The sequence below is a fragment of the Ahaetulla prasina genome, chromosome 2 (genome assembly GCF_028640845.1).
Source record: "Ahaetulla prasina isolate Xishuangbanna chromosome 2, ASM2864084v1, whole genome shotgun sequence".
NCBI lineage: Eukaryota > Metazoa > Chordata > Lepidosauria > Squamata > Colubridae > Ahaetulla > Ahaetulla prasina.
Genome location: NC_080540.1, coordinates 192,091,295 through 192,118,433, shown reverse-complemented (window position 1 = coordinate 192,118,433; position 27,139 = coordinate 192,091,295). Strand labels below are relative to the sequence as shown.

Below are 27,139 nucleotides of genomic sequence, written 5' to 3'. Positions count from 1 at the left end.
TATCGGATTCAGAGTGGCTTCTATGCTACCAGTCTTGATTTAGAAAAGCTGTCTACTTGTTTGACAAGTATATTTTTTAAAAAACATATGATAGAGAGAAATATCTGCAATATTTTCTGTTTTCACTTTTTCTCTCCTGCAATGTCATTTTAAATTTTTCACTGAATAAGGGCAGTAAGACCAATTGGATGCTTTCCTCTTAAAAATCTCATTGTTCTAACTAATTGGATACCAAGAATTTTCTTCATAAAACTTACCAAACTGTATTATTATTTATTTATTTATTTATTTATTTTATTAGATTTCTAGACCGCCCTTCTCCCGAAGGACTCAGGGCGGTGTACAGCCAAGATAAAAATAAACAATTATTCCTTAATTGTCCTTCAAAGCATGTTTCTGTAATTGTAAGAAACTCCCTTGCAACCACTAAATCTTTCACCTGTCAGACCCATCAATACCTGCTGCAACTAGTGGTCCTGCCCTCACAATCCTGTTCCCTGGATTATTGGAACCATCAATGTGGAAAGTTTGAATTACGCAGCAATGGAATCACTTGCCTTTTTACAGTTAAGATGTCACAAAACTCCCGAAGAATTTCCTTTGCATGTTGTGCCTTGAAATGGACAGGAAAATTTAAAGACGTAGATAACATTTTCATCAGTTACAAAGAATATATGCTGCTGCTTTCAGAAACAGCCAGGAACTAGCCTGGGGCCTTTCCACCATCTGTTCTTGATGTCATAAAAATAATTTGCTTTCATTATAGCTGGCCTTTATAAAAGCGTTATAAAGTATTAAGAACTTTCACTTTATGTGTTTTCAAACCATGCATTGAAGTGGTAGGCTTTGTCATTTTTTTTTTTTTATATGTATTCTATTTTTTATTCTATTTTTCTATAAAATAATGTATGAACCTTTCAGAGCGAATTGTGAGCCTAAGTTCAGATGGTCTTCTCCAGTGGTGGGTTGCCCCCGGTTCACTCCAGTTCTGTAGAGCTGGTAGTAAAACTCTGCTGGCGTTTGGAGAACCGGTAGTAATGGCTGGCTGGCCACGCCCCCGAACCGGTTCTCCGATCATCAGAGGTTTGTGGTTTTTTTACTTTTAAAAGCCTCTTTTTTTCAGCCAAAAAAAAGGCTTTTAAAAGAAAAAAAACCCTCTGATGATCGCATGGCTGAGCAGGGATCCTCAGAGGATCCTTTTAAAAACTTTTTTTCCTCTGGCCCATCCAGTCCCCCCTCCTCACTTACTAATTAAGTAAGCTCCTTTCGGGTTCGCTTTCCTTCGCTTCTCCTATCAGTTGCATCAGTTGCAACTGACTATGCCTTCCTGCAATCCATGTGCCTTTGCTGGCTGAGGAACTCTGGGAGTTGAAGTCCACAAGTCTTAAAGGGACCAAGGTTGGAGACCCCTGATCTAAAAAATATAAATAAAATAATAAAATATTTGTGCAGCTTTCTGAGATTTGGTGTGTTTCTGTAGTGTTTCACTCTTAACTACACAAACACACAGAATCTCACAAAGCTGTATGTGGCATTTTGTGTGTGTGTGTGTGTGAGAGTCTGTTGTGTTGTGTGTGTGTATAAAGTGTGAAAGTTGGTTTTTGAGCTTTTTGTGGCTTTGTGAGGTTCCTGCTTGTTGCAGGGGCCCTTTTGGGTGAAGCGCAGCTGCTTTTATATTGTGTGTGAGTCAGTTGTGTTGTGTTGTGTGTGTGTGTGTAAAATGTGAAAGTTGGTTTTTGGTACCTCTTATTGTTTTGTATACTTTGTTTATTTTTATTATTTATTGTTATTGGCCACGCCCACCCAGTCACATGATGGCCAAGCCACTTTCACCCAGTCACATGACCGCCAAGCCATGCCCAGTGTCACATGACCATCAAACCACACGCACAAAATAAGCCATGCACACAGAACCGGTAGTAACAAAATTTAGAACCCACCCCTGGTCTTCTCCCTGTTGCTTTTTCAAAAAACCCTAAAAATGTGGTTTCACTAGGCCCATGGACTATAAATGAGACTGTGTGGAATGGGACATGCCATGGCCAACCCTCCCATCACCAGCCAATTTGCCATGGCCAACTCACCAATGGACAACTTGCTGTGTCCAATCCACCATGTGACAATTTGCTGCAGGGCAATTCAACAATTCAATTTAATTATTTAAAACAATTTAATTTTTTGTTATTCACATTTCATTTTGTCCCTCCTTTTGTATTCTTTCTTTAATGATTCTATTCCACCATTTCTTTGATATTAGGGTATATCTTGTCCCGTGGCAAGTTGGCCTGTGGAGTGTTGGTCATGGCAAGTTGTCGTAATGGCTGATTTGATTTTGCTGTTGCTGCCATGGGGGAGGGATGGGGTTTTTTTAATGGAATTTTATTACATTGTGCATTTTGAAAATTTTGTAAGCCACCCACCTCTGACTGAATTGGGCAGTTATATAAAGTTGTTTAATAAATATATAGCAAAATAGAAATGCTTCAGATGAATTTATATTTATGTTTTAGGAGTCAGTGATGGCTTGGTCAGACGTAAGCATTCCAAAGAACTGCCTCCAAACACCATTTCTTCTTCAATCTATGCTGAAACCTATCCATCCCGTTTTACAAACGGTAAACCATTCTAAAGGACTCTTTGAAAAAAGCAGTTATTAATAGAACTTTATAACATGTTAAAAATATCTACTGTATATCTATATAGGGTCACAGATACCTTACTATTTATGAATAAACTGAAATATGTAACACAGTGGAGAAAATGAGATATATAGCAAATCACAGCATCCACTATCATCGGTATTGGCAGTATTCTGAGATCCCAAAACTAGTTTAAAAATGCAGACAATTCACCTGTGGCCTTTGATCCCTAAAGTATTAAAATGGCTTCAGGTATCTACAAAAGTTACGACTTAATTGTGATTTTTAATGTAACAGAAAAGGGAAAATATTAAATACAAGACTGAATAGTAGTAATACAAATTAATAGAATTAATTTGCATTAATTCTATTTAATTTGTTACTTAAATTTCTGGCATGCCACACAAAAGCCTTCCACCTAGAAAAGTTGCATAATTCTGCAAAAACAGAACTCTAGAATAAAATTCCTTTTTTATTCCTTTGGTATCTTACCTGGATCCTAAAATGAAAATCTATTGTTTATGTAAGGTTCTACATTTAGGCCAAAAAAACAAAATGCACCAGTACCGTATATGTGGTACCTTGCTCAATAGTAGTACCTGTGAGAGGGATCTTGGAGTCCTAGTGGATAACCATCTAGATATGAGCCAGCAGTGTGCAGCAGCTGTTAAAAAAGCCAACACAGTTCTGGGCTGCATAAACAGAGGGATAGAATCAAGATCACGTGAAGTGCTAGTACCACTTTATAATGCCTTGGTAAGGCCACACTTGGAATATTGCATCCAGTTTTGGTCGCCACGATGTAAAAAAGATGTTGAGACTCTAGAAAGAGTGCAGAGAAGAGCAACAAAGATGATTAGGGGACTGGAGGATAAAACATATGAAGAACGGTTGCAGGAACTGGGTATGTCTAGTTTAACAAAAAGAAGGACTAGGGGAGACATGATAGCAGTGTTCCAATATCTCAGGGGCTGCCACAGAGAAGTGGGAGTTGGGCTGTTCTCCAGAGCACCTGAGGGTAGAACAAGAAGCAATGGGTGGAAACTGATCAAGGAAAGAAGCAACTTAGAACTAAGGAGAAATTTCCTGACAGTTAGAACAATTAATAAGTGGAACGACTTGCCTGCAGAAGTTGTGAATGCTCCAACACTGGAAATTTTTAAGAAAATGTTGGATAACCATCTGACTGAGATGGTGTAGGGTTTCCTGCCTGGGCAGGGGGTTGGACTAGAAGGCCTCCAAGGTCCCTTCCAACTCTGATGTTATGTTATGTTATGTTATGTATAGGCATTTTGCTTTGTTTAGAGTTTGATCGAAGATGACCAGATTAATTTTTTTGAGCTACTGACATAGCAAAGAATAGAGATGTAGCAAAATTTTGGCACTTAATATATTTAATAATAGGGGACGCGGTGGCTCAGGGGCTAGGGCGTTGAGCTTGTTGATCGAAAGGTTGGCAGCTCGGCGGTTCGAATCCCTAGTGCTGCCGTGTAACGGGGTGAGCTCCTGTTACTTGTCCCAGCTTCTGCCAACCTAGCAGTTTCGAAGTCACGTAAAAAAAAATGCAAGTAGAAAAAATAGGGACCACCTTTGGTGGGAAGGTAACAGCGTTCTGTGCGCCTTTGGCATTGAGTCATGCCGGCCACATGACCACGGAGATGTCTTCGGACAGCGCTGGCTCTTCGGCTTTGAAACGGAGATGAGCACCGCCCCCTAGAATCGGCAACGACTAGCACGTACGTGCGAGGAGAACCTTTACCTTTACCTATATTTAATAATACAATTGGTGCCTTTTGAAAGAGTGGCATTAGTTCTAGCTGAAAATAGATGCCACCTTCTTTCCTTTGAAAGTATCAATATTCCTTTAAGGCCTTAAATTGTTTATCAAATAAAAATCCATTTTTTTTACCAGTCAGGTTCTTTTTCTCTTAAGTGATCTCAGAGAGCATCACCACAAAAAATCTTGTCTTCCTTCATCACTTTGGTTTTCATTGTACCCTAACCTCTTCAGTGAGTTGTAGAATTAGTCTAGGGGATATACTGTAGTCTTAAAACTCTTTTCCTTCTCGGTAGATGCAGAAGGAAGTGAAAAGGGAGTCCAGATCCATCCAAAACTTCAATCACTTCTTCTGGATGTTACAGGAGCCCCAAGAAAAGAGAAAGTGAAATTGCCTGCTTTGATACAAAGAAACAAGCCACAATCAGTACCAAGGCAAAAAGTAACATAATTCCCACAGTACAATTACCTTTTTCTAATTTTCCTTGACTTCACCTTCATTATATTTAGAATTGTTCTGTCTCCTCAAACTTTTTTGTTCTAGTTAAGATGATCATGCTTAAAAGAGGTATGAAAGATGCATCACCATGTCTTCTATCCAGTTCTCAAGTTTAAGACATTTCAGCAGAGTCTGCAATCAGTTGAGCTTTCCTACCAATGCAGTGCAAGGATTATAGTATTGGACTGGGACAAATTCCCAAATCATAGTTTGTTCATGGAGTTTGCTAGTTGAATTAGAAGCATTCCTTTTCCTCAGCTCAACCTATCTCAAAAGTGATGTTAATGTGAGGATCACATGAGAAGTGAACCATAAGCACCATTTTTAAGTTCTTTAGAGGAAAGGTAGAATATGTTTATAAGAAATAAATGCTTTATAATGATTATATTCCTCCTAAAGCAGCCCACTCCAGGGAAGTGCCTTTTTGGCACTTATTCAATATCAGCATTGTTGAGCTTAAAATCCAATCGATGGAACTCAGAGGGGTATTTTGGCTGGGCAGGAAATTTAATGTTGAACTTGATCCAAGAACATATCCTACCTGCAATCCATGGCTAGTTCAACCATTTGGTTAAGGGATGGCATATTAATCAAAGAGCCAGTGAGATGTTCATGGTCCTAGATCATTTTATCTTAGAATTTATCTAAAAAAAATTTGTTTGGAATCTAGAAAGCTGCTGTCACAGAATGTCACAAAGAAGCATACAAACTCATCCCTCTACCATTGTATATTCCTTTCCTTCCCTATCAGGATATCAGATATAACAAGTCATGACTTAAAGGTTACAGACGTAGAATAGCAACTCAAGTACCTAAGAGTATTGGATTCCTCCCACACCACTAGCTAGCTGGTTTTTCCAGCTGTCACTAAACAGTAGCCAAAGGGTTTGGAGCAAATGGACAACCGTGTACTCCAATCCACTCTGTCATCCTGGAATGCTTGTAGTTTGGACTGCATTGGATGGATTAGGAATGGACTTTTCCTCATCCCCACCCTCTGAGCTGCTTATATACAGAGTACAAAAGGAGTTTTGCCCCTCTCATCCACAAGGACAGAAGAAGCTAAGATTGGGAACAAAGGAGTTTATTTCAAATCTATGCTTCCTCTGTGAACATCTCCTTCTGGTGTTGGATTTTTTCTGCCTATTTTCCTCATATGTGGTCCAATGATAATTAACCATAGCTTAATTTAGTAAGACCTGTCCATCTGATTGTGTAAGACTAAAAGAGGCTTGATGGCAGCTGAAAAGTAAGAGTAGCACTATCAGTCATTATGGAATAATACTCAATATGCATTGAGTGTCCAAGGAGCTGTGCAGTATAATTTTACTGAAACAAAAATAAAACCCTTAACAAAAATTATATTACAGATTTCTGTTTCTCATCCACGAGCGTACTGAAGGTTAAATAGACTTTCATGCCATAAGTTCAAATTGCTTAACATAGTGTAAGCCGCCCTGAGTCTTCGGAGATGGGCGGGATATAAATGCAAATAAAAAAAAAATCCATACTATAGAACACAAATAAACATTGTTACATTTTTGTACATATTAAATTATTCACGGGACTGATTTCACATGGGCAAGTTCACTTATAATTCAAGATATATATATATATATATATATATATTAATATATTATGTTATATTATTTATTTTTATTTTATTTTACTTTATTATTATTAATAAAAATAAATAAATTATGTTATATTATAATTAATAATTATATTAATTATATAATTAATTATATATTATTAATATATTATGTTCCAATTGACAAAAATGATTATATTTAGCCTATTCAGAATACCAATCTTCATTTTAGAATTGAAGTATTACTAGCCGCTATGAATGGGTAGAATATCAATCTATAAATACCTTTATTCTTATCAACAGATATATGACCTAAGAGTTTTGATCTGTCTGTCCTTCCTAAATAATCTCTCTTGTTTGTGAAGAATGTAGACCTTGTTTCTGGCAAAGTCCGCACATGCTCTGTCACAGCTCCTTCCCAGAAAATGTCAGGATTCCTTCTTATCCCACCAAAGGTGACATTTGGCATTCTTAAGGAGGGCTGCACTTATTCGACCACAGTGGCTTTGAAGAATGTTGGAATGGACTTCTGCAGGTTTGTATATATTACTAGCAAGTTTTATATCTGCTAAAGGATAACACATCAAAATATTTTGCTTTTTGGTTGTTTGGGGATATGCCATGGAATTGTTTGCAGATAACTGAGATTCTTTTCTATATGAACGATGTCAGAGTGGTAAATTGTTCAAAGAGGAAGAATGAGGATAATTTCTCTCTTTTGACTGCAGGTATATAATATACAAGAATAGCACCAACCCATGGACTTGACTTTTATCAATAATAATAATTTTCAAAATAGAAGCATTTGTGGTAGCCAGGTTCTTCTATGAGTCATGCATATAGTTTGTATAACACAGATGGCACTTTTTACGGCAAAACATTGCAGTGGTAAATCTGTTGCCTTAAAGTATTTGTTCAAAAAGTGAAATGCCTACCTAATCTCCCTTCTCTCCTCATTGTTGTAGTGTTAGCATTTAGTGACTTAGTTGAACCGGCAAGGATGCACAAACTTCTAATGTCCAAGGTTCTGTTAGAATAACATGGAACGAATGGTGAAAGTCACTGAAACTACATTCTGCAGTGGCATGAGATAGAATTCCATTTCTGATGGGTCCTTTTGCAGCAGAAGAATCATTTGAATTTAGAATAAAGGTGATACTGTAATACCCGGTATTATCTTCCCTGGCATTTATAAAGAACAAGATAATTATTATGGTCAAAGACCCATTTAGTTCCAACTACATGGCTTAGGACACGACTTCGCAACTAACAACAACATGGCTTATGGACCAGTGGTGGGTTTTAACCAGTGTTACCACCAGTTTGCTTCGCGCACACGCTTTGCATGCATTGCACGAGGCTTTGCAGTGCACGAGGCATTGCAATCCGCTCTGCCGCTCCATTAAGCTGTGCTAAAAATGAAGGAATAAAGGTAGGCATAGTGCAGGGGCGGGAGGGAGGGAGGGAGGGCCCAGATGATGGTTGGAGTGAACCGGTTCACTGTCACTTCAACGTCTCCACTAATGGCTCTCCTGAACTGGGGAGAACCGGTAGCAACCCACCACAGTTATGGACCCACTTGGACATACCTGCTGAAAGTTCCAATACCTTCACCTTTACTTAGTTTGCCTCTTCAATCCAATGCAGAAAGAAATGTAGTGGATTTCAAACACATTTTTTTTGGTTTACATCTGTAAAGTTGCATCTGGGCTGAGAGTTCATAGTGAAATTTTCCTTTTGGGAAGGAATTATCATGCTAGCATTGGTGATATTTTACAAGTTGTCATGTGGGAGGTTTTTTTCCTTCTGTCGATGTTCATCACAATCTTATTATTCAGGAAAGTCTAATTTGGGCTATGGATGAGGTCACCAGCAAGAGTATGAAGGGGGCCAATCTAAGCTCTTTGGACAGCTGTTTTTGCCTAAATGAAGCAAACATTTTGTTTCTCACTGGCCCTTTCCTCCAGAAATTCTAATTGCATGACAATTTCATTCCTAGGTTTGATGATACAAACAGTATGTTTAATAGGCAAAATCACTGTGCCCCACATGGCTGTTAAATCAGAATTACAGCCATCAAGACTGAAGATACAGTTTTAAAACTCTATTTCTGGAGAGATCTAAGTTACCATTGGGCTGATTCTTAATCGTCCATCTGAGAAGCTTTCTCAGGTGATATGTCCATAGTCTGGATCCAGGTTTTCTGTACAATTACATAAAAATATTCTCATTAATTCAGGTGGCATAAGAAGTCCTCAATTGATCCCTTGGCCAAGATGTTTGCCTTTTTACTAGTTTGCCTTTTCCCTTATTAGCAATAGAGACTACAGATAACAGCTGGAGGTTGTTAAAATTTACATAGGTTATCTACCAGTCTCACTTTGGTCCTTTAGATACATATTCTGTTTGAGACCACTTTTATCTGTCATCAGACTGAAGAGATTAGGAGGGAGGCTGCATCTGTTTTATGATGCATATAGGTTGCAGTGGGAGCAAATTTCCAATCAAACACTTGGCTTCAAATGAGGCCCAGTAAAATGAGCTTTCAAATACTAATTACATGGAAGCAATATGCTATTCTCTCACTAGAAATATCAAGCCACACTATATAATATCTTTCTTCAGACTGAAAAATATATTTTAGATAAAGCTAAGAAATGAAAAGGCTAAATGTAATTTTAGTAACCCATTCTTTTGGGGCTTCTTAAGGTGTGAATTTAAACTTTGCTTTTCATGGTTGAACTTATTCTTGACCCAGATTGAAAATATCTTAATAATTATGAAAGCCAACGACTGTGTGGACCCATCTTCTTCCATGGTCTGCTTCTTATTTCTCTGATTTAGCACAAAACAAGAAATTAACGATTCTATTACTTGGCAGGTTTCGGGTGAAACAGCCACCACCTTCTACAGGATTGCGAGTGAACTACACCCCAGGGCCTGTAAGTCTTAGGGTGTTTAAATAATTCAAATTGATTTTCTTCTATAGGCAGACCACTCTTCTTAAATATGGCCTATGGGCCTTTCCTCACAACTGAGTCCACGTGCTATCCATACATACTCCCCCCTGGCCTACATCAAGTGCCTGATCTTCGGACCTTCCGTCGTGAGCTAAAAACATACTTATTTATTCCAGCGGGACTGGCATAATAGTTTGATTTTAAATTGGGGTTTTATTAATATTTTTAAATATTTTAAATTTAATTTTAATTATCAGCCGATTTCGTAATTTTGCTGTTTTAATTTGTTTTTAACTGTACATATTTTGTATTTTATTTCTGGCTGTACACCGCCCTGAGTCCTTCGGGAGAAGGGCGGTATAAAAATGTAATAAATAATAATAATAATAATAATCTTGAACTGGCAGAATATTACGGACTTCTTAGCTAATACCCGTCTTGCGTCTATTTCCTTTGAATTGTCACTGAATAATGCAGGTCCTGATTAGTGATTAGTAGAAATCAGTATACTAAGCAATTGGATGAGTCCTCTAGCATTAGTGCCTTTTGTCTTCTACACATTTCCAACTCCAATAAAAAATGGAAGTGCAACCTTTGGAAAAGGTCAGAAGATTTTTCTCCTAACTAGTAGTTTAATAAGGTTTCTTATTAAATTAAATCTTATTAAAGATTTCTCCCTATAAGCTACAGATAGAATAATTTTAGAGAGATATAATATAAATTAATGATCAGTACTAAAGAATTCCCTAGGCTAATGGCCAATCACAGGGGTTCTGTGCAGTAGTTAAGAGACCACATCTGTCTAACCTACTAGCAACAAATTAAGAAAGAGGCATAGAATGGATTATCTTCTATGTGGGATTGATTTGACACTCCAGGTTTATTGAGATGTATTCTTTTCAAATAGCAATAAAATAAAATAAAATAAAATAAAATAAAACAAGAGTTCTGAAAGCCTGTGTTAGACAGATGAAGCAGAATACCAAAAGTGCTGCCTTTTACTCTTCAGTAGTGGAGACCAATGATCACATTTTTTGAGCTTAGTTGTTTTTTTTTAAACTCTTCAAGCAATTCTGAAAGATCATATACAAATATGCGGAACATTCAGGAGAATCTTCTCCTTCTCCCACTAAGATTATAGAAGTCCTTGGAACATGAGAATGTCTGATGCAAACTGAGGCGTCTCTTCATTTAGCCAACAAATTGCCCCAAAAATGAATGCTACTCTAGACAATATGTGCCCAAGCAGCCTATATGTGGGTGTTGGGGCAAATGGGCTGATTGCTGTATCTTAACAGAATGATGTAGTAATTCTCCTTTTTTGAGATTTCTTAATACCAATCTCCTATATGTAGTGTATAGGCTTTAAGAAAACTTCATCTTCTTTCTAATGAACAGATTTCAGCAGCTTTTAAAAAAAATGGATTCATTCCTTTTCCTAAATGTGGGAAATCCTTTAAATTACCTTTAACATGCTGCTTATCTACAATTCTTTAGTTTTCTTTGTGTTCAAATGATGTATCATCAGCTTCGGGATTATGCAGTATAGGAACTGGAAGGAAATTCTATGTTGAGCATTTGAAAGATATACTGCCATAAAAATGGTTTGGCACTATTCACAGCCAAGAAAATTACATGCGATTTAGCTTTCTTTGACTCTGTGCTCCAAAGAAGCCATTTCTTATCACAGTTTCAAGTGAAGAAGAGTTTATAGTAGATATGTTATGGTGAAAATTGAAGTCACAAATGAAACAAACTTACCAGCAAGTTTATTTAGGGTGATGGTTAAGAATAATTTAAAGAGGGCAAGATAGTGGGGAGTGGGAGGCAAGAATCTAATTTTTTTCATGATGAATTATATGATCTGCCTTTTCTAGGTGGCTGCTGGACTGCAAACTGTACTGGAAATAGAGATTTTTGCCATGGCTGTTGGAGTGGAAGGAGATGAGGGCTGGGACAAGCTTTCCCATCAGATTGAAATTCACACAGAAACTGAAACACTATTTCTTCCTGTGGAAGCAAATATCCTTCAGTGTTTTTGTTTTCCTTTTGTTCTACATTGAATTTATATAGGATAAACTAATGGTCTTTACTCCACTGACAAGTAGCAATTTTACCTTTCTTTAAATCACTTATTTACTTATTTAGTATCCCACCCTTGTTATTTTTATTTATTTCTAGTACTATCTTTCAGAGTAAAACCTTTCCAAGGCAATATCCATCATAAACATTATGCATGTTTATTTGGAAGTTGTTATAGGAGCAGTCATGCCTACTTTCTATTGTTCACTTCAGCTGCTGGCATATTATCAAAAAGAGGTGTTTATATACGATTACATTGCTCCTATTTCTAAGAACCAGAACATCACTTCAATCTATTTTATAACAAAGGCTTTGTTTGGAGTTTTTCAGAGTGTTCTTTTGTTGTCCTGTTAATTTTTCCTATATTAAGGAAAATTGCATTTCTCAGGAGATATCTGAAAGCACAAACACACATTACTGGTTTGTACAACTGAGAATAATGTGGCATTTCATTATCAGCCCCAGCACTGTCGAACATGTGTTGCTATTTTAACATAAAAGGAACTATAAACAGTTTACTTGGTGTGGTCTATGATCCTGTGTCATATGGACAAAAATGTAAGCTAGCTGACACAAGGACATCTTTTATTACTTTCTCTGCTAAACTGAGTAAGAAAGAAAACATTCTGGAACCTCATCTCTCTCTCCGTATTTTCTCAATGCTTTTTGTGTTGCCAAAATGAAAGAATTTAGTGGCTCGGGCAGACTCTTTTTTTAAAGACAGTCTTTATGCTTTATTATGTTTTTATTATACACTCAAGGCTTGTATTTCCTTAACTTGCTTTTTCACCAGTCTTAACAGACATCGTCTATGATGAGAGACCATCAAACTATCCCAAGGGAGGACAGGCCTCCAGCATCCAGTTGATTCCAGAAAGTCCAGTCTCTCAGTTTAGAGTAATACTTCCTCACAAGCTTCCTCATTAATGTAAGCAATTATATTTCAGCATGGAAAGTCTGGGTTTCACCATATTAAAAGGAGAGCTTGTGTTTGGCAATTAAACCACTATTGGGAGGAAAAAGTAAGGAGCTTGGGATGTACTGGTGGGGAAGGGGTTAGGAAAGCTGGGGGTTGGGAGTGGAGGGCAATCAAGAGTCCATTTGGGTGCAAGAGGCATGAATGGCATTGATGAGGACAGATCTTAAATGAGAGAATTACAGCACCAGAATATTCAAACAGCCAAATACATACCTACCGTAAGTGTTAGATATCACAATTGAGTCAAGAAAATACTTGAAATATATTTGTCTAGTGACCAGAAAATGCAGATTAAAAACTACAGAAATTCATAAATTCAAATTATATGCAAGGTTTTTTTGCAGAGTTAACTTGAAAGAATTTTAGAATGATTGGATAAGCAGTAGTCTGTCTTTGGCATTTTTTGAGGAAAGTGAGATCTATAAGAGGCAGGACAGGACTTTTGTTTCTTTTAGACAGACTTTTTTTCCCGTCACCAGTTTTCAAAGGAGGGCAGAGACCACAAATGGTCTCAAGCCATCTGCTTCATTAAGTAAGAATTCCATATTTAAGAAAATGTCAAAGGCAAACATCCACTTTCATTATTACATTAACTTACTTTAAATGCACAAGGTAGATAAGATAAATGATTATATCTACCTTCTGAATTTAACAGGCCTATGCATTTTGACAGCCAAGTTAGTGTACTTAAAAACTTGCTTAGAAATTCGTCCATATGCTTATATAACTTTTTATATTTGTTTTGCAGAGCAGACCGGATTAATTTTTACCAATATTATGACAGTCCTGCAGTGCTAACATTCTTAATATGCAAAGAATGTTAAATCGATGTTTTCGAAGGTTAATGAAAATTGTTTTTAAACTAATATTTACACATTGTATATAAATTGGTATTGTAAACAATTGTGGGTATATCATCTTAATATAAAAATGCAGCAATAAATAAGAAAAATTCTGCATTACAGTGAATCTCTTGATTTGGATTTATGAAAATTTAAAGAGAAAGTAAACAAATTGCTACTCTCCTTGCTGAAAGTGAAAAAGCACAAAGAACTTGCGCAACATCTCAAATATCTTGAGAACATCACTAGCATTCATCAAAATCAGCTAACTTTGATACTGGCATAGAATTGATAACCTATTAATACTTACTTTGAAATTCTGCCAATGTGCCTTCCCTAGAAAAGTAGTAAGATTTAGGTATTTATGCTGAACAACTTCCTGAATTTTCTGGTGCTAGTGTTCAAGGTTAAATGAGGAAATCAGATTCCTTATTAGGCTAGATTAGTTTTCCATCTCATATTACACATCTGGAGAACTAATTTTTAACTTGTATATGTTAGCTGGAAGATGTTAGTTATATGTTAGTTGGGAATTCAAGGCTTACAATAGAGCTTGTATCATAGAGGAGCAGAATGATTTATGGAATTGCAAATGGCAACTAATACACAATTTTGCTCAATACTCAAAACATATAATCCAGTGGTGGAATTCAAATTTTTTTACTACCGGTTCTGTGGGCATGGTGTTGCTTTGTGGGCGTGGCTTTGTGGGTATAGCAGGGGAAGGATCCTGCAAAATCTCCATTCCCACCCCATTTCAGGGGAAGGATCCTGCAAAATCTCCATTCCCATCCCACTCCAGGGGAAGGATCCTGCAAAATCCCCATTCCCTCCCTTTTCCTGGGGGGAGGATATTTCAAAATCTCCATTCCCATCCCACTCTGGGGCCAGCCAGAGGTGGTATTTGCCGGTTCTCCGAACTACTCAAAATTTCTGCTTCCGGTTCTCCAGAACCTGTCAGAACCTGCTGAATAGCATCCCTGATATAATCCTAACAATCTTGTATTCCATGAGAAAAGAATATAGTGTTTCATTTAGATGAGTAAAACACTCAATCCCATTTCCATCCCAAAACTAAGATAAGAAAATAATGAGTCAATTACAAACTGCTATTACTAAAATGACAAATTCATTAAATAGCAAAAATAAGGCTGAAAAGCAAGTACAAATGAAACCTTCTCAAACTGCAAAGAAAAGTCTATTCTCAGACCAGGCTAAAATGCTATATTGTGAGAAGCATGTCATTCATAGCCAGATCAAATCTGAACAATTGCTGTTTTTTTCTTTTCTTTTTTTCAGAGGGTGGGGAGTACAATGTTGTTGTAAAACAAAGTAAAAACAATTAATATATCCAGCAAGAGAGCAAAGAGCTCTATCTGTATGATTTATCATTATGACGAGTGGGATGAGAGTCAATGTGGAGTCCTGGGATAGGAGGTGGCTTTTTAAAGAAGAGCAAAAGCAGCAGATCAGAAAATGTTGTAGCAGTCAAAAGCAGGGAACACATGAAAGGGATAGTCCTGATCTCCTGCAACCCATCTCAATATCGTGGATAAAAACTCAGCATGATTTTTGTCTGGTTCCTTCATCCTCTCCCAAGTCCCTGAGAGTCACTCCCCCTTCAGGAGGTGGAACTGTGCATCACAGTGTTCTTGGGCAGCAATAATTCCTTCAGCGAAACGCTTCATAACACTGCAAGAATCATCTTCTGTTTCTTCTTTCGCTTCCTCTTTTTCTCCTCAAATCGATCAGTAGCATCAGCAAAAAAAGTCACTTCATCCCTGGCTTCAATTTCTCTTTTTAGAAATTGGAGACCAGCCATATTAAATCCCAGAACATCCTAAAAGTAAATACAAATAAATTGTGAACTTTAAGAAAAGACCGGGAAAACCATTAAAGCATCTACTTGGTTCCATATCCACTTGCTACTATTTCAATGCTTAATTGTCTAGTAATCCTGACATTCACTTTAAAAGTGTAAGATAACGGCAATGTTATCTTTCAGATAGAATTCAAAACTGGGGGAAAAATCATAGCAGCTAAGTATTAGGTTATCCAGCAAATCTTCCTCTTTTTTTCAAACACCAGCAAGCTTTAATCCTACCCTCTCACTATTTGAGAAAGCAAACTACAGGAATTTTTGCCACCCCATTCCATCCATATTCCTAGCTCTAGGGAAAGAAGGAATGAGACACGAGCTGGGGCTGTGAGGATGCTCCTGACTTTCAATGCAGATGATATCCAGTGAGATATCCCCTTGCTGCCCCTTCCATGACACCGGATAAGGAACTGCAGAGATTGAGATATCAGACCAGAATTCTAAACCAGGTTGCTTCTAAATTCTAAACAACCAATTTTTAAACATTCAGAAATATTGTGCCACTGCACACTTACTTTCACTTGACTGACTCTGGAAAGGGTAGTTTTTTTCAGGTTCTCCATCACCTGAACAAGAAGCTGATTGCTTGTAATCTGCCCAAAGTGTATCCTAAGGAGGAACAAACGCAGGAAAATTAATTTTTTTAGATTATCAAGATATTGGTTCTGGATCCGACTAATCCAGGAGGAAGTTTGTCTAAACTTTGGAAACAAAACAGGTCCCCATGGTATGAAAATGAAATCCCAGGGCAGGAAGGGAGAATGGGGAAACTTCGGCTGTTATTTTCATGTCCCATGGAAAGAAATAACAAATCCTGAAATGGCAGAAGAGTAGCAAAGGGAAAGAATCCTTTTGCAAATTCCAACCACTACCAAAACATGGCCATAAAACTAAAATGATAGGAGTAAAAGAGATGGGAAGCATTCAAATAGACAGAGATAGATTAAATAAAGTTGGCTAATTATAATAAGCATAATAGCGAGTCTCTGACTCCTCAGATAGCTTACTGAGTGAGAAGAGGCAGGGGGAAAAAAGTAGCCTCAGTCATTTTTTTTCTCATTCCTCACTTTGCTTCAAGCCCCTGACATCATAGTGGGAAAAATGTGGCTTTTGGAAAAAAAAAAACCACAAATAATTCCTGCACTGTTACATTTTATTTTTTACAAATCTTTAATCTAAATCTAAAAACCAAAACACACCTGCTGGTAACCTCCAAGCTTGAATTTTTAATAAGCTCTACATAGAGCTATCCCATGTGTTACTTGCAACTTCCACTTTATCCTGCAGAGGCCATTTTCTCCCTATTCTGAAATCTCTACCCTGTTGACTCATTTCCAGATACATACAAGATGCTATTTGTTGTTTGAAAGTCCTGGAACATCTGGAGAAAGCCAACCTCAAATGAGATTTTATTTGAGATAAAATAAGGCCTGTGTTTACTGGCAGCTGGTTCACCTGCTTACTACTTGGGGTCAATTTCTCTCCCTGATTGAGCCTCATATGTAGACCTCACTTTCTATAGGAGAGAGAGGTGCCAATCCACAGACTTTTAACAAGGGCTTAGAAACACACCTTTTTCATCCAGTCTTAATAACATGGAGTTCCTTTTTTTTAAAGGAACATTTTTTTAATGTGTTATATAGCCATTAGTAATTTAATCTTATTATGAAGAACATTTTATTGTGCTTGTTTTTTGCACACTACCCAGAAATCACAAGCAAGTGAGCAAGCAAATACATAAATCTCAATTATACCACTTGCCAACAACATTAAAGCAATTCACAAAGTAAAAATCATTTTCCATTTTTAATTGAATGTGCATGATCAGGGTTGCTTACAAGAACAATTGTTCGATATTGCCAGGCTTTATTGCCAGTTTTGCCAGGTACTTTTGCCAATTACAAGGTATCAAAGAATATGAAGTAATGGACTATAGCATTAGACCAGCGTTGGCGAATCTTTCACGTTCTTGCGTGCCGCCCTCATGCCGGAAGTGGCACGCAAAACCGTCCCGAGATAAATGCGCACCCTCGCTGGCTCCCATCATGTTCCTGTGGTCAAACATGCGCCAGCCAGCTGCCCGTCGTGCATGCGGTGCTCGCGACCCCAGAAGTGCAGCAGTCCATCGCGCATGCATGTTGACGAACCTCTGGCATGCGTGCTACCTCGCGCATGCGTGATGCTGAACCTCCGGCATGCGTGCCACCTCGTGCATGCGCAGTTCACCGGCACCGCGCGCGCCCGACAGCCAGCTGACCGGTGCGCATTTGACCACAGGAACGCGACAAGGAGCCGGCGAAAGCGCGCATTTGTCTCGGGACGGTTTTGCGTGCCGCTTCCGATACGCATGCCATAGGTTCGCCAACGCTGCATTAGACAAAGGGATTGGGGAAACTGATATCCAATTTAAATGAAATGTTCATTGACTAGAGATTGATTCTACTGGTGTATGTTTTTAAATCAACAAAAATGATAAAACAGCAACGTTCACCTGTGTGTTTATGTTCTAGTGACTAAACCAAAACTACTAACCTATGCACAAAAATTGAGCTAATTTATTTTTTTTAATTAAATTCAAACTTGCTTTCTCAGCATGCCAAACTTTGATTAGGTTGCCCATATTAATCTAATGCAAGGGTGTCAAACTGGATTTCTTCAAGGGCCGGATCAGCATTATTCTCCTCCATGGGTCGGGGGGGCATTTTCAGGCCCCGTTTTGGGTGGAAGAGGCTGGTCCTTTGCCATTCCAGGCTGGCCCCACAGGCCAAATTTTAGTACCCCATGGGCTGGATCCAGCCTGCAGGCTTTGAGTTTGATACCGCTGATCTAAGGTAAGTTAGCCAATTTCAGTCTTAAAAGAAAATAGTAATATACCTGATTTTTTTAAAAAAATCTTTCAATTTACCTGAGCAGAAACAAGAGAGCCCGGCAGAGCAACTCTACCTCTAGACCCAATTCGAAATATTGACTGAAGAGCATTAGAAGGTCAGGCACATAGGAGAAAGGCAAAACCAAAAGGGATTCTTCCAATTCACTATGAGAGAGAAAGAGAGAGAAATAGGATCATCATTTCCATATCAAGCAGCAACAACATTAAAAAGAAAAACCCAGCAACCTGGCAATAATGTTTTTCTCTTATCAAGGGCAGAAAAGCAGACGTTCAAGGCAAAGGGAAGCCATACATTAAACAGTAGCATTCAATACTTTATTAGGGCACATTCTCTAAATGCAGTATATTTGGAAGCTTGACAAAACTACAGATTATGAAAATAGGGGTTTTGTGTGGGATTCATACAAAGTAGATTTAACTTGCTGAGACCATTCTAGCTTTTAACTCAGCAATTCCCATTAGACAAGCTATTAAGAAATTCAAGATGTTGTTGGTAAGAAGCTTCTACAAACATACCTTGATTTCACCTTTTTGAGAACATCCAATACATATGCAGAAGGCTGCAAGGAAAAACAAAAATAATTTTATCATAAGCTTCAGTAAATAATTCAAATTCTTAACTTTCACTCACAGATTTTAGGATATATACTATTTTTCTCTGTATCTCACTACACAAACAACTATCACAGAGAAGTGACCATCTCATGTCATATTCACATCTGCCCCAACCGGAGCTCAGATAAGTGTATTATCATGTGGGCCAGTTGTCCAAAAAAAATATTAAAAATATAAGTATTAGAAGTCAATGCATACATCAAAAGCAATATGCTCTTTTAGAAGTTCTATATTTTTTTTTTTTTTTTTTTGCAACAAACAAACAAAAAGAAAATACATTATTACACCCTTGTGCTATACATAAAAGGAAGATTTGGGTCTTCGGATATATCCTCATGATTGCCAAAATCCACGTTCTCGAGGTACAGGTACTGAAGCGTCCAATGTTCCAAGCGCAAAGTCCACAAATGGTTTCCAAGTCTTCCAGAAAATATCTTCTTTATACACACCACTTCTAATTTTAATATCACATGTCATTTTATCATTTAAAGCTAATTTCCACATTTCAGAATTCCACTCTTCTATTCTAAAAATCACATCCAGTTTCCAATATCTAGCTATTATAATTCTACCTATTATAATCATAATTCTAATCAATTCTTTTTCATATTTTGTTAATTCTATTTCCTTAATTACCAACAATAATATAGTTTCCACTCTCAATGTTATTACTTTCCCCATCATTTCAAATATCATTTTCTCAATTGTTGCCAAAACTTTTAACCTTATCACAATTATACCACATATGTTCATAAGTCCCCAATTCCAACTCACATCTCCAACATTTTTTACTAGTTTTTTTATCCATTTGTGACAATCTTACTGGAGTCAAATACCATTTCCAAACAACTTTATAATTGTGCTCTTTAATCCTTATAGATAAAGTTCTCATAATTCTACTCTTCCAATTCACATTCCAATCTGATTCTGGTATTTCAATATTAAGATCTTTTTCCCAATTTGTCCTCATCACTCTTTGTAATTTTTCATCAGAATTTATAATCTTATAAACCCTACTAACGAGTCCCTTTAGCCCAATTTCATCTTTCATAATCCGAGATACTAAATATTCAAATTCAGTTTCACATCTATTTATCGAATAATTTTCCTTTAGTTTTTTGTCCATTTTCTATCTGTATTTTTCAAACCAACTTAACCCTAATTTTTCAATAATTTCTTTATTCCTCCTTTCATTTCCCATAACTTTTATCCAATCTTTAATAATTTCTATATTTTCCTCTTTAATCACTTCATTACGTTTTATATTATTTTAATCGCCAAATTCCAGTTGTCTCCCCCAAAAAGATTATATCCGGAATTAAAATTTTAACAAATTTGTTCCACATTTTACTTAATCCCTTTAACCAATAACTTCTACTTACACATTTTAAATTTGCTTTATCTAAAAACCACCTTGATCCAAATTTCTCTATATCCCTTAACTCTAAATCTCTCCAATAATTATCTTCACCTTTAAGTATTTTTACCACTATCCGGATACCATACGCACAGTAATAATTAAATAATTTGGGGATTCCTAATCCGCCTTCCTTTTGATTTTGATACCACATTTTCTTCACTAATCTGGGTCTTTTGCTACCATTGCAAAATTTATCCAGTTTTTTCTGATATCCTTCAATATCTTTCTCTGTCAGATTTAGTGGTAGCATCTCGAATAAAAAGTTGAACTTGGGCAGCAGCATCATCTTACACATTGCAATTCTACCAAACCAAGACAACTTTAAAATTTTATATTTATCTATCTTCTTCTCAATTTCGTTAATCACCACATCATAATTAAGTTTTTTCAATTCTTTAACCTTAAGTGAAAGCACTATACCCAAATATTTCAATGTGTTTTAATCCTTATCCCAAATTGCTCTTGCATATTCTCAGACTCATTACCATTACTATCCATCAATAATTCTGACTTTGACCAATTTACTTTCAATCCTGTCATTTCTTCAAATTCTATCAAATGCTTATATATCTTTTTCAAATCTTTCTCTACATTTTTCAAAATAATTAAAGTATCATCCGCATACAAATTTATCTTATACCCCTTATATCCTTCTAGTTCTTCATCTTTTTCTATCATTTTTGTCAATATTTCCATAGCCAATAAAAATAATGTTGGGGACAGGGGACATCCTTGTCTCGTACCAGCTTCTAATTTTATCTCTTCAGTTAATATTCCATTCACCTTCACTCTTGCACTGCTCTTTTGGTACAATTTTGAAATAACATGTATAAACTTATTACCAAAGCCTAAAGCCTCCACAATTACTTTAATTGTTTCCCATTGTACAGAATCAAAAGCTTTAAAAATATCCAATGATACTATACCAATTTTATCACCATTATATTCAGCTACATCTATAATATTTAATACTCTTCTAACAATATCACTCATGTATCTACCCTTCACAAAGCCTACTTGATTATAACTTATATATCTATCTATAAATCTATTTAATCTATTACTTATAATAGCAGTAAATATCTTTGCATCCTGATTAATTAAAGAAATGGGCCGATAGGACTCAATCCTTTCTAAATCTTTATCTGGTTTAGGAATTAGGGATATCACCGTTCTATTCCATGACGAAGGTACTTCCCCACCATGTAATATTCCATTGAATAATTTTTGCAGTCTTGGTATTATTAATTCTTTAAATTCTTTATAAAACTCAACAGGTAATCCATCCTCACCTGGAGCTTTCCCTAATTTTAATTTTTGTATTATTCCATTAATCTCATCTTGTGTTATATCTTCTTCCATCAATTCCTTATATGTTTGATCAATTTTCACCACATACTTTTCTAAATAACTCTGCAATTTTCCCCGATTAATTGATTTCTTTGAATATAGATTCTGAAAAAAGTTTCTAACCACTTCACATTTCTCTAATTTTATAACATCTTATACCTCTATCATCTATCAAAACTCCAATTTCTCTCTTCTCTCTTTTATCTTTCGCCATCTTTGCCAATAATTTAGAATTTCTATTACTAAATTCAAAAATTCCTATTTAAAATCTCAAATTTCTTTTTACTAACTCTGTATCTTCTTCTATCATTTTATTTCTTAACATATTAAGCTCCTGAAGAATTTTTTTTTTCTTTAGTAAGCAAAAATTGATTTTCCAATTCTTTAATCTTATTTTTATCTCTTTCCATTTTAATTTTATAATTTTTATATTTCCTACTTGATAATTTAATACTCTCCCCTCTAAACACCGCTTTCATCGCATCCCAAACAATTTCAAATTTAACCTCCCCGTTATCATTTAATCTCCAACTTTCCTCCAATTTTTTAAGTATCCATTTTTTATCCTTTTCATTTTTATACAATTTCTCGTCATATCTCCAATAGCTTCTTTTTTTCTCAAAATTAAAATCTAAGTCCACCATAACTTCTGCATGATCAGAATCTTTAAAAATTCCCACATCTACCTTATCCACATTATTCAACAAATCTTTAGAAAGAAAAATATAATCAATTCTAGAATATGTATTATATATCTTAGAAAAAAAAGTGTATACTCTCTCAATTCCTTTAACCTCTCTCCACACATCAACCACGCCATTTCGAAGCATCCACATATTTAAAATCCCCAGTTTATTTGCTCCTCCACAGCGGGTGGGATTAGTACTGTCTATTTTATCTCTGATTAAATTAAAATCCCCAGCCACAATTACTTTCCCTACACTTTCATTCTCCAAAATTTTTGTTATTTTTTCAAGAAATTCTCTTTGTTTTTCATTCGGTAAATATAAATTAACAAGTGTCACTTTTTCCTCATTAAGATTTCCAACAATTATTACATATCTTCCATCTTCATCCAAAATTACCTTATGTTTTTCAGCTCTTTTAGAAGTTCTAAATAAATAGGGAAAAGACCTTACATCCAGATTTGATGAGGCAACTTAGAATTCTTTATTCTATTTATTTCAGAAAATCATCAAGAATTAACCCTTAATAATAATTTATAGATAGTACTCCACCATTTTTATATTATATTTACCAATTGTGTTAGAGCTTAGTAATTAAATTGGTACATATTGGTAGCAATGTCTGTTTAATTACTCCTTTGTAATTAAAGGAACAATTACTGTAAACAGAACTGTTACCAATATGTACCAATTTGTAAGTACAAAAATTGAAAAACAGATTGTAAAGAAATCAGAAAAAAAAATTACACAACTCCTTTTGTAAATTAATTTTATGGTCGCTTTATTGCCTATTGTCCCAAGAACTACATAAGGTGGATGTAAGTAATCAATTCTATTTTATTATTAGCTGCCAGATTTACTATAGCAAAACAAAATGTAAATGTGAGAAAAGGCAAAGTATCTTGAAGATTCCTTTATTAAGCAAGATTAGTAGATTTGTAGTAAGTTACTAAGTAAGTTAGTAAGATTTGTAGTAGGTTACTAAGTTATAATAACAAGACAGTTTTTAAGAGACAGATCTATTAAGTTTTTCAGGCAAAATATGAACACATAAAATTTAATCTCAAGATTGCAAATATACCAATTTTTTAAATGTTTGCATGTGAAATCTATCTCATACATGCATGAAAAGAATAACAGAGTTGGAAGGGACCTTTGAGGTCTTCTTATCCAATCCCCTGCTCAGGCAGGAGGCCCCGTATCATTCCAGACAAATGGTTGTCCAATCTCTTCTTAAAAACCTCCAGTGATGGACCACCCATAACTTTTGGAGGCAAATCATTCCATTGATTAAATTGTTCTAACTGTCAGGAATTTTTTCCTTAGTTCTATGTTGGATGAAAAATAAAATGACGATTAAAGAGAAGGCTTTAAAAAAAAGAAAGAAAAAGAAAACAGTTGGATTCAGCAGAAAGATTGATAAGTCAAATAATTCTGCCTCTTTACAAAAAAAGAGAATGTAAGTGGCAGCCCTGAAGATGCTCCCAAAATGGCACTAAGGTTATATTTCTCGTGGAAATTTTAAGTTACCAAAACATGAAATTATAAGAACACTTACGTTTGAAAAGAATAAAAAAAGAAACACACAAACATGATTTCCAATCCATTATAAACTCTACCCAGACCATTATATGACATATATACCTCTATTTATGATCTGTTTTTATGCCAAGAAAGTTCCTTCAAATGACTAAAAGTAGACTTACTGAAATATTGCCATATGCCTGGAGAATTGGATTAACAGGAAGAGGAACCTGGAGAAATAAACTGAATTATAATAACCAATTTATATGAAAGTTCAAAAGTAATTTGCTAACATATCTTGTTTTGAAAAATTAAATACATCATTTCATTACCTGAAAAAAGAAACAGCTCTTTTTAGTTATAAAACATGTCTCAAATTCACTTAGTTTCATAAAACATACATTTAATCTACCCTATCCAACTATACATCTAACCAAACAGTAAGGATCGTTGACAGGATTGTGATTCTGGAGAGAGAGAAAATAGATACGGACCCTCTTTTATATAAGATCCTTTCAAATATTTGAAGTGTACCATAAAATGTGTTTTTTTCACTACCCGAGGGAGGGAAGGAAGGAAGATCCCAGGGGGAGTCTGGAAGGTGGGCTGATATGTTTGCCCTCCCACTTTCTTGGATGTCATCTGTTCATTTATCTGTGTATTTTTCATTGTTTTTGGACTGTAATGGAGTTTTCAACTCTTGTGTTGTACGCCACCCAGTCAACTGTTTGTAAATGGGCAGCTATAGAAATATGCTAAATAAATAAATAGGGCCTCTTCTAAAGTTTCTTTCAACTTGGCCAAGGATGAAAATTGAAGAGAAAAATGTAATCCAATTTAAATAATTGAGGATTTTCCTGCATTCCTAGGCAGCAGTTGGGTTTAACTTTTCATTTGGATGGTTCTGTCACATTAAATGGGAAGAACTTTTCATTGTAAATGATTAATGCACTTTTATACATGATAATATTTAGTTTTAACTGGGTCTTAATGTTTATTTATTATATTGTTTTAATATGCCTGTGAACCGCCCTGAGTCCTACGGGAGATGGTGCGGTATATAAGTTTGATTAATAAATAAATAAATAAATAAATAAATAAATAAATAAATAAATATCCACTTTAGAGCATGGATCTCAAAGACAGCAAGATCAGCTGAATAGTATGTATAAGATTGAGGGTGCAAAGGTTAAGTTATATCTCTTTTCAGCTCTGTAATATTCACTCTGATAATAAATAGGTTTGCTCGCACTACACTGAAGAAAACACAACTTGTTTTTTCCTGACCTCTTTTCCAGCAGCTTTGCAGACGGCCTTGTGCTCTTCCAGTTTTGTAGTCTCCTCCCTGTAGAGTTCAATGGCTTCCATGATTCGTTCAGCCTAGAGAGGAAAAAGAAAACACCCCAAAACACATGGTAGTAATTAAATAGAAAAGTAACAGAGCAAATAATTGCAATCTAGAGTCATTACAATTGCAATGCTGGAAAATATCAAATGCATTTTGTTTTAGGGAAAGGAATGTCCGTATGCCATACTGTAGTAGTTTCAAATCCTGCCGTTGCACTAACAAAATTCCTGAAGGAGTGTCTAAGGAAACATTAATATTTCTTTCTTTATTATTCAATTGGTAGAAAAATGAGATGAAGTTTTTGATTCTTATTCATTCATAGGTCTGCTTCCCACTGAAACCACACACAAATAAATAGATAGACTAGTCTAATTCAATGCATTAGAAAGTTTGCACTTAATTTGGACAACTTTCCGATCAGCAATTGATGTAAAGGATTTTTTAAAAGGAGAGATATGAATATTTTGCAATTTTTAAAAAAGAAGAAATCTTCCCTTTTAGTAGAAAATTCTAGGAAAAATAAACTTACACCCTTGATAGTTTCAATAGTCTTCTTCCCAGCTAATCCAGCCTCACCCTGAATCTCACCAGGAACCTGGGAAGAAACAAAAGCATTTTAAAATTAACATCTGTAAAATAGGGGTACATCTCTGGAAATCTAAATATGTCTACTAAAATTTTAGGTCCATTTTGATTTGAACATTTGATTGAACATACTATTCTGTATTTGAATTTCGTATCTTTTTGTATATAAATAAATTCTGTGATAGCCCAGGGCAAATACTTTCAGATTTTTTATGGACCACAAAACTTAGGATAAACAAAATGGTATAAAAAGCTTAAGGCTGACAGGGATGGCAGAATTAGTGACTGTTGCTTTCTAGCTAAAATGAAGTAATTTCTGCTTTGTTTCTGAAAACACAGTATTTGCGTTATCTTCTGTTTGTATATGTTCATATGTTCTCTTAGACTTTTAATTTTTTTTAAATATTAGCATGCAATATACAGAACTGAAACAATGCTCTTAAAATTCCAAGGCAAAATCAAGAAACAAATGAAATAATTCCTCATTAACTAAAAAAATTAAAAAAGAATAATGTGCTATTCTGTGACCAAAAGACTAAATATTACATTGAAACAGCAATGGGAATCTTGGATTAGAAAAAAAAACCTGGAATTTAGTTTGAAAGCTTATGCTGATTACTGAAGGACTTTTATATGCTTAATTCTGCTGACCGTAATAAAGGTAGAACACGCTGAATATAAGGGAGTACTAGAATCAAATGCACGGTAAGCCTTTTAGCAGAGATTCTTTTTTTGTGGAATCTGAAATATTTACAAAAAAGCCCTACTATGTATACAGTTGCAAGAAAAAGTATGTGAACCCCTTGGGATTACGTGGGGTTTTGCATTAATTAGTCATAAAATGTGCTCTGAACGTCATCTAAGTCACAACAATAGAAGAACACAGGCTGCTGAACATAATACTACACAAACATTAGATGTTGCCATGGTTTAATTGCACATAAATGTAAACATTCACAGTGCAGGGAGGAAAAAGTATGTGAACCTTTGGACTTAATAATTGGTTGACCCTCCTTTGGCAGCAATAACTTCAACCAAACGTTTCCTGTAGTTGCAGATCAGACCTGCACAACAATCTGGAGTAATTTTGGACCACTCCTCTTCACAAAACTGTTTCAGTGTAGCAATATTCTTGGGATGTCTGATGTGAATTGCTCTCTTAAGGTCATGCCACAGCATTTCAATCGGATTGAGGTCAGGACTCTGACTGGGCCACTCCAGAAGGCGTATTCTGTGCTGTTGAAGCCATTATTTTGTTGAATTACTTTGGGTCATTGTCCTGTTGCATCACCCATCCTCTGTGGAGCTTCAGTTGGCGGACAGATGGTCGTACGTTTTCCTGCAAAATGTCTTGATAAACTCTGGAATTCATTTTCCCATCAATGACAACAATCCATCCAGGCCCTGAGGCAGCAAAACAGCCCCAAACCATGATGCTCCCTCGCCATGTTTTACAGTGGGGATGAGGTTTTG

The 27,139-nt window shown here is 35.8% G+C and overlaps 2 protein-coding genes across 2 annotated transcripts in view; one reads left to right on the top strand and one right to left on the bottom strand.

The window, feature by feature from the left end:
- SPAG17 (sperm associated antigen 17) overlaps nucleotides 1–13,300 on the top strand; it is a 110,457-nt gene extending 97,157 nt beyond the window's left edge. The window contains exons 42-47 of the mRNA XM_058166149.1: nucleotides 2,511–2,615; nucleotides 4,713–4,858; nucleotides 6,872–7,041; nucleotides 9,388–9,448; nucleotides 11,344–11,517; nucleotides 12,368–13,300. Coding sequence (XP_058022132.1) covers nucleotides 2,511–2,615; nucleotides 4,713–4,858; nucleotides 6,872–7,041; nucleotides 9,388–9,448; nucleotides 11,344–11,517; nucleotides 12,368–12,475 — 764 coding nt within the window. The 3' untranslated portion in view covers nucleotides 12,476–13,300. The remainder of the gene's footprint in view (nucleotides 1–2,510; nucleotides 2,616–4,712; nucleotides 4,859–6,871; nucleotides 7,042–9,387; nucleotides 9,449–11,343; nucleotides 11,518–12,367) is intronic.
- A 533-nt stretch (nucleotides 13,301–13,833) lies between these two features.
- WDR3 (WD repeat domain 3) overlaps nucleotides 13,834–27,139 on the bottom strand; it is a 36,388-nt gene continuing 23,082 nt past the window's right edge. The window contains exons 20-26 of the mRNA XM_058166144.1: nucleotides 25,611–25,676; nucleotides 25,021–25,113; nucleotides 23,916–23,963; nucleotides 18,655–18,698; nucleotides 18,154–18,282; nucleotides 15,764–15,857; nucleotides 13,834–15,209 (exon numbers count right to left, since the gene is read on the bottom strand). Of these exons, the coding sequence (XP_058022127.1) occupies nucleotides 15,054–15,209; nucleotides 15,764–15,857; nucleotides 18,154–18,282; nucleotides 18,655–18,698; nucleotides 23,916–23,963; nucleotides 25,021–25,113; nucleotides 25,611–25,676 (630 nt within the window). The 3' untranslated portion in view covers nucleotides 13,834–15,053. The remainder of the gene's footprint in view (nucleotides 15,210–15,763; nucleotides 15,858–18,153; nucleotides 18,283–18,654; nucleotides 18,699–23,915; nucleotides 23,964–25,020; nucleotides 25,114–25,610; nucleotides 25,677–27,139) is intronic.